Here is a 13910-nt window from a genome sequence, read left to right on the forward strand (position 1 = left end):
GAAGGAAGAAAATGCTTGGTTATTACAGACAAGATATCTGAAGTCTTGGGAAATTAAAAAGCAGCAGAAATAATCTCAAAATAACTGCCTTGATTATGTTAGGAAAAATGAATTGGAGGCAAACTTTGATATGATTTCAAGATTAATATGCTATAATATCCTAACCACATTAAAATATATTTTAAGACCTGTTTCCTGATTTTTACCAACCTCAAGGACTGACACTCCCATTATTTTTGTAATTTTGTTTTATTATATTTTGTCACACTGTGGAGAAATCAGGAGATTCAGGCAGTTCAAATGGGTGTAAAGATTTATGGCAAGCTTAAGCTCTCAACAAGAATCTGACCAACTAATGTTCAAGTGAAATGAGTGGGAGATAAGAAAGGCATTCAAGGTGAGCTGGACTTAGATCTCTTGCAGGTGTACAGGGACTCGTGACTTATGATGCATTTGACCCCTCCCTTGGGCTCAGCCTGGCCATCTCCTACACATTTACTGCCTAAACTGTGCAGATCGATTTTAAACCATTAGGAAAAGAGGGGTTTTTGTTTGTTTGTTTTGAGATGAGGGGAGAATTGTCACCAATATAGATAACATAGTTCTCATTTTTGTAAAATTCAAGTAAGGGGGTAGATGTTCTCTAGCAATATTAATTGCTGAAGAAGAGCAAGATAATTGAGACTTCATCTAGATAAGGTGGAGATACTGTTGGTAGGTGCCTTGTCTATTTAGCTGAATGAGAAGACAAGGCACCTTAGAAATTACATCAGTGGACTTTTTATCATCTTAAATTGAAATACTAATTATGATCATATAGGTTTTGACCATAGCAATCTACAATCTTTATACTTCCGTTAGCCATTATTGAAATGTATTGTCTACTCTTCCCATTGATTATGCCTTTGATGGGATGCTATGTGTCCCTCACCATGTATAATGGGCACAGAAATGACAGGAGGAAAAGGAATGGATACAGAACCACTATCTGTGGGAATCCCTTCCCTCTGGAATCTGTTGCTCTTAAAATTCATAGATTTCTCACACTTCTGTTAGAAATAGCTTCACAAGCATGTTTCTTATGGGGCATTTGGAGTATAGAACCTAGCACATATTTTTTTTACCCATTAAACTTGCTTATGGTGTTCTGTTATTTATTTATTTATTTATTTTTTATTGAAAAGTTTTACAGTACATTTTATCTTTAACAATCCCCCCTCCCCCCACCCCTACCTAACCCTCCCTGTCCCTCCCCCCCATTCCCCCCTCCCCCCCGACTTCCCAGAGCTAAGTACAAGGTATAAAAACAAAGAACAATCATAAACATCCATATGCTAACAACAATAAACTATTAATTCTATCGCCCTCTAGCTCATATAAGATAACTACAAGCAATATTAATATTACATATAAAAAGAAAAAGAAAAGAAAAAAAGAAAGGAAAACTTATTCAAATGCTAAATGAAACTTTTTAGTCCCATATTTGTTCTGGATATAATCAATCCACTTTTTCCACTCCATAATATAACGTTCTTGCGAATGATCTTTCAAGTAAGCCGAGATCTTTGCCATTTCCGCCAGGTCAGAAACCTTTAGAGTCCATTCTTCTATAGTCGGCAGTTCCTCCTTTTTCCAATATTGACCTATTAAGAGTCTTGCTGCTGTAATTAAGTTCAACATCAACTTAGTGTCCACAACAGTAGCATCTGTAATTATGCCCAACAAAAACAATTGCGGACAAAACTTTATCCTTTGCTTAAAGATCTTCTGCATATTCCACCAAATTTTTATCCAAAAAGCCTTAACCTTTTTGCAGGTCCACCATATATGAAAATACGTTGCATCTTCGCCACCACACCTCCAACATTTTGGCTGATAGTTCGGATACATACTTGCAAGCTTTTTAGGATCTAAATGCCATCTATAAAACATTTTATAAAAGTTCTCTCTTAGGTTTTGGGCTTGCGTGAATTTTACGTTCCTCTCCCAGATCTTTTCCCACGTGTCCATTGTAATAACTTCTTGAATATTCTGGGCCCATTTTATCATACAATCTTTAACAAGTTCTGTTTCTGAGTCAATTTCTATCAATGCAAGATATATCCGTTTGATATGTGCTGCACCCTGATTTCTAATTTGCTTTATCAAATTTTCATCAGTCATTGCAAAACCAATTTTCTGGTGTTCTGTTATTTATTATATTAATATGAATATATTTATTGTTTCCTTAATGCAAACTGTCTGGAGTTTGGGAGTGATTTGAAGGCTTGATTTTTACATTTTGTCATAAATTATATGTAATGATGCTACCTCTAAAATAGCCCAGAAATCAGCTGATCAAAGGTAAGCGAGAGGGGTGTTGATAGGGACTATATAGGTGTTCATATTATGACAGTTCTTTCTGATTTCAGTTCCAGTTCATTTCTGGGTCTAATTTGAAATGCAGCATTAACTTTTAAATTCCTAAATGATCTGGAGATCCAATGACTATTAGCTCAAAACATTTTGTCAGTAAAGATAGGAAAGGTTGTTGGAAATGAGAACTATTTTAGAAGAACTTGCAGTTCCTTAAAAACTTCACAGGTAGGTCACCAATGCTTTTTGAATTAGGCTAGTACCATCACACTTCACTGCCATGTGCAACATCCATTATATCTTAACATTAAGGCAAATGTAAACTTTTCTTTTTTTTTATTATAATTTTTTATTAAACTTATTATTTAAAAACATTGGATACAGTACCAGCGGGCTGACAAACCTTTTTGTCTACAATGTTCAAATATATATATATACATGTATATATGTACATCAAATAAACACTTAGATACACTTAAGTTACAAATCATTAAGATAACAGAATATTTAAGACAATAAGCTAGTCTGTAAACCCTATTAAAGACCTTTCTTTTTTATCCCACCAAAGATACAATTTGTTCCAAATTCTATAATATTCTGATTGATCTTTATTTTTTAGTTCCAAAGTTAGTTTGTCCATTTCTGCGCAATCCCAAATTTTCCTAATAACTTCTTTCTCACCTGGGATCTCATTCTTTTTCCATTTTTGTGCAAATGACATTCTAGCTGCTGTGATAATATGGATCGTTAAATATAGCACATCTTTAGGGTATTTCTCTTTCGTAATTCCCAACAAGAAAAATTCTGGACTAAACTCAATATCTTGTTTCAATATTTCTTTCAGCCAGGTCCAAATCATTCTCCAAAATTTTTGTGTTTTACTGCAAGACCACCACGTATGGAAAAATGTACCTATCTCTTCAGAACACTTCCAACACTTGGGAGATGCTGTTATATACATTTTTGCTAGACGGGCTGGGGGGAGATGCCATCGATAAAACATTTTAAATAAATTTTCTTTGTACGAAGAGGCCAGTGTTATCCTTTTGTTTCTGTCCCAAATTGTTTGCCAAGTGCCTAGATCAATGTTATGTCCTAAATTGTTAGCCCAGATCAACATGGGATCCTTCACTTGCTCTTCAAACAGTTTATATCCCAAAAGCAATTTATATAAATTCCTTATTTGTTTAGAGTCTGGTCCCAGTAATATTTTGTCCAATGCTGTTTCTGAGGTATATATCCCCCATTCATTTTTATCCTTCCTATATCTCGATTGGATTTGTAAATAAGCCCACCAATCAAGTTTTACACCTTGTAGTTCTAGTTCATTCCTAGTTTTCAATTCCCCCTCCTCATTCAGAATATCCTTGTATGAAATTATGTTACCCAAATCAAATAGATTTGGGTAAACGATCGCTTCAAGGGTGGATAGCCAGACCGGTACTTTAGTGTAGTTATGAGATCTGATTTTTTTCCAGGTATTAAATAACGCATGCCTAATCTGATGTCTTTGAAAATGTGAAAAAAGACCTTGTTTCTCCGTCCATAGGAAAGCATGCCAGCCATATTGCAAATCGTGACCCTCTAAAGTTAGTAGTCTTCTATTCTCAAGAGTACCCATTCTCTAATCCAACTCAGAGCCGCTGCATGGTAATATAATTCCCAGTCTGGCAATCCAAAACCCCCATTTTCCTTCGTGTCCTGTAGATATTTCAATTTAATTCTTGGTTTTTTTCCCTGCCAGACAAAATTTGATGATAATTTATTCAAATTTCGAAAAAATTTAGAATCGAGTTGTATTGGGATATTCTGAAATAGAAACAGGATTTTAGGCAGAATATTCATTTTAATGACAGCAATTCTTCCCAATAATGAGAGGTTTAGATTTCCCCATCTTTCCAGATCCCCTTTTATTTGATTCACTACGTTATCATAATTATCTTTTTTGAGTGAGGTACATCTAGCCGTAATGTTAATCCCTAGATATTTTATTTTCTTAACTATTTCTATATCCATAATTCCAGCCAAATTTTCTTTTTGTTTATTGGTCATATTTTTAACAACCATCTTGGTCTTATTTCTATTTATTCGCAGTCCAGCGACCTCACCATATTTAGATAGTTCTTCCAATAAATTTGGTCCTGTCTGACATGGATCCTCCATAATAAAGACCAGATCGTCCGCGAAGGCTTGAAGTTTAAAGGTTTCCTTTTTAATGGTTAATCCTTTTATCTTTGGGTCATTTCTTATAGTTCTCGTTAATACTTCAAGTGATAATATAAACAGCAGTGGTGATAAGGGGCAGCCTTGCCGTGTTCCCTTTTGAATTTGAAACTTCCTGGATGCTTCCCCATTAATAATTATTTTTGCTTCCTGGTTGTCATAAATTGCCCTAATTACATTTGTAAATTTTTCACCCATGTTCATGAAGCTAAATTGTTGGTGCAAGAAAGACCATTTAACATTATCAAATGCCTTTTGGGCGTCTAAAAAAAGTAATGCCATCTGTTGACCACTATGTAATTCATAGTACTCCAACGTATCTAATATTATTCTAATATTGTGCTTAGTGTGTCTCTTAGTGAGAAAACCATTCTGGTCTGCGTGTATGAAGTCGTTCAGAAATCGTTTCAATCGCTCCGCTATAATTGAAGTAAATATCTTATAGTCTGAATTAAGAAGTGATATGGGTCTATAATTTTGGATTAATGTATGGTCCGTATTATCTTTCGGGATAAGGGTTATGTTTGCCTCCGACCAAGATTTAGGCGTTCTTGCACCTTCTAATACTGCGTTAAATACCTCCACTAGGGGTTGCGCTAAGATATTTTGTAATTCTTTATAAATTTCTGACGGGAAACCGTCAGGGCCCGATGCTTTATTGTTCTTTTGTGCATTGATAGCTTTTATCACCTCAGATAGCCGAATTTCCTCGTTTAGCATATTTCTAGTATCTTCTGTGACTTTGGGTAATTTGGCTTTTTGAAAATATTCCTCCATTTTCTCCACACTTGCCTGGCTATCTTCTTTGTATAGACGCTCATAGAATTCCTGGGCTATGATTTTTTTTTTTTCTTCCTGGTGGAATATTCTCCCTTCCTCATCTCGTAATTCACGAATCCAGTTTTTCCCCTTTTGTTTTCCCAATTTATATGCGAGCCAACGGCCCGGTTTATTTGCATTTTCAAAGAAATTTTGTTTCGTGTTTCTCAGTTGTTGTGCTAATTTCTCTTTATCTAAAATGTTAAGCTTGTGTTTAATCAAATCCATAGATTGCTTAATATTCTCTTTTGGTGGGTCTTGTTGGAGTATGACTTCTAAGCTCTTATATTCCCCTTCTAATCTTTCCCGTTGTTGTCCTTTCCCCTTGTTTTTGTATACCATGTATGCCCTCGCTACCCCTCTCATCATTGCCTTGGCCGTATCCCAATTGTTTTGTACTGAGGTGTCTATGGCTTTATTTTCCTTAAAGAAAAAACTTAGTTCTCTCTCCATCTTAGATTTGAATTCGTCCTCTTTTAAGATTGCTCTTTGTAGCGTCCATCTAGGTATTTTTTTGGTACCTTTCCAGTTAAGTTTAATAGGATTGTGGTCTGCCCAAGTACCTGTCGCTATATGCACCTCGTCTATTTCAGAACTAATTTCTTCCGTCATCCATACCATGTCTATTCTAGACCATGAGTTATGTCGATTGGAGTAATGTGTATATTGTCTAGCCTTACGATTTCTTTCCCTCCAGACATCTTGAATATTTAGATCGTTAGCCAAGTTGAGAAAAGATCTCGGTAGAGTTCTTCTCTTCTTTTCCCTGAGCGTCTTACCCATATAATCCAAATTTATATCTAGGATAGCATTAAAGTCTCCTATTAAACAGATCTCCTCATAATCAATGCTACATATCTTATTGTGAAGTGTTTTAAAAAATTGTTCTTGATTATGGTTTGGGGCATATATCTCTACCATCATGACCTTCCTGTGGTTTATTACAACCTTGACTATCAGTATTCTACCCTCTTTATCGTTATAGATTTGTTTTGCTATCAATTTTGGGTTTACATATAATGCCACTCCTCTCTTTTTCTTGTGTTGGTCTAAGGAAACGAATAGATTCCCTATTTTTGGTTGTACTAACAAATATTTTTTGTTGTTCCTTTATATGGACTTCTTGTATTGCCACGATATCCAATTGTTGATGAATAAGCCTATTAAAAAATTTCCGCCTTTTCACTGGCGAGTTTAGTCCATTAATATTCACAGACATAATACTACACTCCCCTCCCTTCATCTCACTTATTTCTAGTTTTTGTGGATCTTGTGATTCGGGGCTCTCTCTCTTCCTTGTCTCTGGTCCCATGTTTCTCTGTTGGCTCTCCAGGTTTATTCCTTCTATCCTCTGTTGCTAAGACCTTCCCATCCATCGTCCCTCGTATCGTATCTCTTTCTCTTACCTCCCTTCCATCTTGGTCTTCTAAATCCACTTCCTCTTGGTTATGGAAGTGGAGTTTGTAAAAATCATCTGCCTTCTCTATCGTGTCCAGTCTATGCCTTCTGTCCTGCCACGTAACTAGGATACCCTCTGGGGTTAGCCATCTAAAGTTTACATTTTCCCTGATTAATTTAGATGTTAAGAATTGATAGCCACGTCTCAGGTCCCTCATCCTTTTAGGAATCTGTTTAAGGATGGTGATTGGTTGGCCCCGAAATTCTAATGGTTCCTCTCTAGATCTATGCAGAAGCTCATCCCGAATTGATTTCTTAACTAGCCTTACATGTACTTCTTTTGGGAGGTTGTGCCTTCTCGCATAATTAGTTTGGACCCTGTATATTTCATCAATTTCCGCCAGCATTTCCTCCTTCCCTACACCGAGTGCCTTTGCCATCAATTCTGCCATCATGACCAACAAATCTTCCCCTCTTTTTTCTTGGACATTTTGGAAGCGTAGATAGTGAGCAGCCTTTTCTGCTTCCAGAAAAATAACTGTTGTTTCTAACTCCTTATTGGCCTGAAGAAGTGTTTCATTTAAATCATCTACTCTCTTTTCCTCTTTTTCCATTCTAGCTTCCATATCTTGAAGTCTTTGTTCATTTTTGACTAATTGTTGTTGAATCCCTTCGAATTTGTCATCTATCGCTTGAATTTTCCCCTTTAATTCACCAGTGTCATTTCTTATTTGGCCTATTTCTCTCTTCATCTCCTCATGGTTTTTGGCCATTACCTCGTGTAGGTTTTGCAACAGGGCATGTAGATCTTTAAAAGAATTTGAGTTAGATCTTTCCCTTTGTAACATATCCTCTATAGACTTCTGATTGGAGGGACTTGAGGCCATCCCTTGTCCCTGTGTTGCCACCTTTTTGCCAGCGCTAGGCTTAGTTGCTCCCGAAATACTTGTCATGGTTCCCCGGTTGTAACACACGTTTTATCAATATATAGTACCCTGAGTCTTATATAAACCTCTTAATTCTATGACAAAAGGTATGTAAAACAGTTACCACCAGATACTTATTACCAACTAAGCAATTTATATAATAGAATTCTATAGTATATATGTCTGAGTAAATTCAAAGTCACGTTCTTTTTTTTTTCCCGTTTCCGGCGCAGTAGTTGACACCTTTTCCGTCTTCTTCTACTGTCAAAGACCAGTAGGTGTCCCACTAAACAAACCTCCAATTACTAAATTGCTATATCAAATGGCCGCCCGTGACAAGTAGAGTACAATTTCAAAAGTTTCAAAAGTTCAGAAGTTCAAAATTTACCAGGAAAGCCCAGGATAAACCAAGCTGATCACTTTTCACGTCCGACAATCCAGAGTTCAGTCTCTAACAGTCATATAGTCACTATAGTCCTCGAATTTCTTTTCCTTGCTGTTTTTGCCAAACGCCTCCCTCGAGACTTCTATCGCCGCTTATTCCCTCTCTGTGAGGCTCCCGCTTCAAACCAGTACCTCTTTCTTAAGCGCTTCCTATTAGATATTCGGATATACTCTCCGTCAGCTCCGCTCCACCGTTGTCCCGCTGCTTACGTGCTAGCTCCGTCCCTCTGTCAGATCTTCATGTCGGCCATTACTGGCCTCCTTCTCCCCGGTTCGCTCGCATCAGACTTCTCCGGATTTCCAACACGAACCGCCGCTCATGAAGGTTCTCCGGGCTGCCTGCGACTTCGGATGCCCCTACAGGACCTCCTGAAGCTCCGAAAAGCCCCCGCGAACACTGGGTGAGAGGTTGTGCGTGGAGAGAACTCCGTTCACACAGCCGCCCGCTCTGACAGCTGGCTCCGCCCCCCCGCAAATGTAAACTTTTCAAGTTTAGTGATCGATATGGTTGTGAAGAAGTAAATAGCAAAGAAAGTGTGTTCAACCAAATCTTTAGTGTGGAATAAAGGCTGAAACATGTCATTATATTAAACAGTTTAGCTAGAATGAGCTATGCTGTTGATAAATATGATACCTTACAGATTAAAAAGGGCAATGACTGGATTTTAATTTACTAATGTGGGTGTGAGTAATAACATAATAAAATATTCAATTTCTGTAGAAATTTAAAAGGAAATCATTGTCTGTTTATTGGTTCACTTTGTAAATTGAAATCAATGAAATTTCTGCAAGAAAGGCATAAAATCAATTGTTAAATAGCATATAACTTGTGATCTTTAGAGTAAATTGTAGTTTATTTGACATGAATCCATGAGACTTCCATATGCTGAGTTGCCTTTCTTATCAAGGCAACTCCCGATAATTTTTGCCGAATCATTTCTAATGCATCAAAGAATGATCTGTTTTTCATGTCCACAACTGCCTGCATTTGCTCTTATGCAAATAATCCAATCAAGCAAATGGAAAACAAGAAGCCATAATCAGGAGGGCTTGACAAACAGTAACCTTAGAGTTTTAGGGGAGAGACCAGGATTTAGATTTATGTTTCTACCTGCATCTGTTGAAGCAATTGATCCATTATGAAGCACTTGAGTAGGTCAATTTCCGACAAGCAGTATAAATTGGATCAGATGTGGCAAGTAATTGATGTTGGTTTGATTTAAAGGTGTGGTTCATGTAGTTCATTGTTGGTAGAATTCAACCAAGGCTGTTGAAACTTGTTAACATCTCTGTCTCCTATTTTTGTGTTTATTTATCATATTATATCTAGGAGGGGGAATCAGTTGTGGGGGGGGGGTTTGGTACCTAAAAATAAAGATCTCATTTCAGTCTTGCTTTTATTTAAAATGAACAGTTGAAGTGGCAGCAAGTTGTTGTTTTTGTTTTTGTTATTAATTTTGTAATGCATTATGAATAAAAACAAGAGTCTGACACTGCTAAGAAAAAACTACTCTTTCCCAATTTTAAAAGCTGTCATCATCACCTCTAAAACTGATTGGAAAAATAGCAATTGTTGACTGGGCAGGGTAGATGTTAAATGTAGAGCAGGAAAGGTTGGTTTGCCATTCCCATCCTGAACATCCTAGGGGGAAAGATGACAAGTTTCAGCTCCGACACTCCAAATGTTCCTATATCACCAAATGATACCCTGCACTCTCTAAGTTGTGGTGCACAACCCTTCAAAAATGATAAAATAATAATAATAATAATAATAATAATAATAATAATAATAATAATAATAATAATAATAATAATAATAATAATAATGATGATGATGATGATGATGATGATGATGATGATGATGTTGGAAGGGACCTTGGAGGTCATCTAGTCCAACCCCCTGCTCACGTAGGAAACCCTATACCATATCGGACAAATAGCTGTCCAGTCTCTTCTTAAAAACTTCCAGTGTTGGAGCATTCACCACTTCTGGAGGCAGGTTGTTCCACTGGTTAATTGTTCTAACTGTCAGGAAGTTTCTCCTTAGTTCTAGGTTGCTTCTCTCCTTGACTAGTTTCCATCCATTGCTTCTTGTCCTCTTAAGTATCTTTGAACAATGCTTGGGAAAATCCCTGGTCAATTGCAAGCTGACATGAACAAAGAACCAATCAAGAACCAATGCCACCAAAGCAACCAATCAGAATCAAGCACAAAGAGCCAATGAGAGACCACCCCTATCAACCTGCACCAAACAGAAACCAGTTTGTCTAAAGACTAATTAGCAGCAGAATTCCAGGCTACAAAGACAGGAGCCCTGTCTCTTCTCAGTTACCAGCAGACCACAATGTCTCTGAAGTTGCCAGCCAAATTGCCAGGAAATCTGTTGTCTACATGATGGGTCACTAAAACCTGAAGCCCAATATTGCCCAACAGATACCAGTCACAAAATCCTAAATCAGTATATAAAAATTAATTTAGCTACATATTCTTATTATTAATTTGTATGATTACATTTCCTATATTATATTTTTCACTATAATTCAGGAGCTATTTTTATATGAGTGGTAACTAATTGACATTTACAATGTCCTATTTTTTAAAAAAAAATGTACAGACATATGACAGATAAATATTTGAGAATGCTTTATTAAATCCAATGACTATTCATGTCTATTATCCCCTTTTTGTAGATTTAAAAGTTTTTACACCATACCACTTTCTAATCTCTGCTTGTACAATGGTTGGCTGCAAAAACAGTACCCAGGTCACAGTGCTTACAACGGAACTCCCCCCAGTTCACGTGGATGTGCCAGTCCTGATAATTTTGGATTCTAGAACAGTAGAAGCACAGTTAAGTAAAATTTGTTCTTTTTCCTCAGTAGCATTGGAGTGGTACAATTGTTTGAGTTCTTATTCTGGGCACTTCAGCTAACTAGGTCTAGTCCTGGGTCCCATTGTTTAAATGGTCAGTGCCAGATTGGAGCAAGTTTTAAAAAGGACTGCCAAGATGATGAAGAGTCTGGAAGCCAAGTCCTATAAGAAAGGGTTAAAGAATGAAAGCTCCAAGTTCTTTTTCTACCTGTGACACATATAGTATCAATTTATGCAAGAATCCTAGTGAATTAAATCACAAATAAGGTCTGCAACATACATTTACTATGATTAAATGCACAGAAGTGATTAGTATAGTGGCTCTGTAAATCTTTGATTACCATTTGCCAAGTTAATTTCCATTAGTCTTTATGCAATCAGTGTAACCTACATATGGTCATAGCCTCTGTGCAAATAGTAATACAGGAAGAAGACTTTGTGATATGATCAAGATATGATCACTCTAAACACAATATCAAAATAATTTGCACCCGTGCTACAAATTTCATATTAAAAAGTTTTCTATGTTACTTTATTTGTTCTTCAATACTTGCCCCAAGTTGCTTGATGACTACATTAGCTTTCACTCTCTAAGTCAGCGATCTTCAAACTTGGCCCTTTTATGACTTGTGGACTTCAAGTCCCAGAATTCCTCAGCCAGGCCCAAGGGCCAAGTTTGAAGACCCCTGCTCTAAGTAAATATTACATATTCCCTCACTGCCCTCTTTAATTGTTGTATAATTACATGTTGCTTCTTTTTGCAGATGGGATATTCCAAAGGAAATAAATGGACTGGTATACAGGTATATCCTGTACATTGCGAAGAAAGAGAAAAAATCTATAGTTTGGGATGCAATTTATAACTCTACAGATCTTTTTCAGAACTATACTATACAAGACCTTTCCCCTGGTACTGAATACTTCGTCAAGTTAGCAGTAAGTTGGGGACAGTAATAAATGTGACAGCTGAGCAAATGATAGCTTCTATATGTGTTATCTATATTTTCTTTTATCTGTTGTGATGGAACTCAAACTGGCTAAGTTTTCATATAGCACATTAAAGGAAAAGAATAAATTGAAAGTTTGTTTCAAAATAGGTGTGGGGAAAAATCAAGTCTTCTATGACCCAAGTCAAATTGGATCACAGAGACAGAAAAGGGTTGGCAATTCAATACATAAGAATCATAACGGAAAGAAGCAGATCTGAAAAAAATGGCCCCATTTTATTTCTTACTTTAGTGAATTGGGTATTCCAGCCTGATTATTAGTAAACAAAATGTAGATTTGCATCCTGTTTTTATTCAAGACCTCAAGGTGTTGTACATAGCATTTCCTTCTCTGATTTTTTCTCAAAGCAGCAACACTGTGAGATAGCTGAACTAAAAGAGAATGACTGGCCCAAAGTTACCCAAAATCTTTTGTGATTGAGTATGGGCTAATATCTGGGTCTCTTTTCTTGTCCAACATCTTTAACCGTTATGCCATACTGGTTCTTTTTCTTCCAATTAAAAAAAAAATTAAAATGTTTTGAACTCATTTAGGGGATTACATTCATGTTATAAAAGAAATGTTCAAGATTTTAGCAGTCATATTTATATGCAAATATCATAGAGCTCTTACCTAAAAGTTTAGCTCTTTCACAGTTGATTATGCACTATTGCAACTCCTATAGACAAGTTGCAATTTGGGAGTCTCCTAACAAAAGCCTTTTTTTTCTTCTTGAGCTGTTCTACTTTCTTGTCTTTGGAAATGATCTTGCCTTCTATTTCATCATTCAGAATCAATTTCCAGTTTACTCTTACTAAGGCCCCAAGAGTCCAAAGCTCTTTGGAAATGCAGTATTCTCTAAAGTTCCTAGGTCCAAGAACTATTTTTCAAGGTCCTGCAGCCTGTTCAGTGCTACTTTCTTGTACAAAGGAGAATTTTTTTAAAAAAATTCCATTTATATCCCGCCCTTCTCCGAAGACTCAGGGCGGCTTACAAGCTTAGCAGTAGCCTTCATTCTATGTATATGCCTGCTTATTAGGGCTTTCACACCCACCCCAAGCAGCATTATTACAAAGTCAGCTTAATTGCCCCCAACAATCTGGGTCCTCATTTTACCTACCTCGGAAGGATGGAAGGCTGAGTCAACCTTGACCCTGGTGGGATGCGAACCTGCACTAATTGCAGGCAGCTGGTGTTACTTAAGGAGGCATTAGCCCACTGCTCCACCAAGATTCCTAAGATCAATTGCCATATAGGCCTGGAGAAAGGAATGGGTTGATGGAAGAGCAGGGTTAGGGCAGCTGTAAACTTTGTGTATCTCCAGCTAGGTCAGGATTGATAAGAATTGTAGCTCAATTAGAAGATCATACTGGAGGTTCTCAACTTCAAGATAGAAAATACCCAAGAAGATCTGGGAGAGAAAGATTTGTGACATTTATGGACATACTCAGAGATACAGTCATTAAGGTAATAATAATTGTTCCTTATATCAAGGAAGATGATAATTCTCTCTCTCTCTCTCCTGCTTGTTAAAATGGTGAGCATGTGAAACTAGAAGGGAAAAATATTTATTGAAAACTACAAGCACTTAAAATGTCTTTTAAATGTCATTGCTATTATTTTGTGCAGTCATTTCCTTTTGCTTTTTGATTAAAGAACAGTTTAAGTTCCATGATACAACTGAAAATATCTTGAATATAAACATGAGATTGTCCCTGTTTGTTTTAAACACTCTCATCATTTTATAGTAATACCTATATAAGGACATTTGCTTTCATAAATGCCATAGAAAATATTCTGCTCTTGATTATGAATACATTTACATTTATGTGTAGACACTCTGTATGCATTCATTTTGCTCAACATGCTCTTGAATGCTCTAAATAT

General features: G+C 36.6%; 1 protein-coding gene across 1 annotated transcript in view; it reads left to right on the forward strand.

Annotated features, from left to right (window-relative positions):
* The window catches only part of USH2A (usherin), a gene marked incomplete at both ends in the record, with an annotated part of 493855 nt that overhangs the window by 228896 nt on the left and 251049 nt on the right, over positions 1 to 13910 (forward strand). Inside the window, 2 exons of the mRNA XM_081312822.1 lie at positions 10856 to 11015; positions 11801 to 11972. Of these exons, the coding sequence (XP_081168948.1) occupies positions 10856 to 11015; positions 11801 to 11972 (332 nt within the window). The remainder of the gene's footprint in view (positions 1 to 10855; positions 11016 to 11800; positions 11973 to 13910) is intronic.

This window comes from Vipera berus (genome assembly GCF_964194415.1).
Source record: "Vipera berus genome assembly, chromosome: 1".
Lineage (NCBI taxonomy): Eukaryota > Metazoa > Chordata > Lepidosauria > Squamata > Viperidae > Vipera > Vipera berus.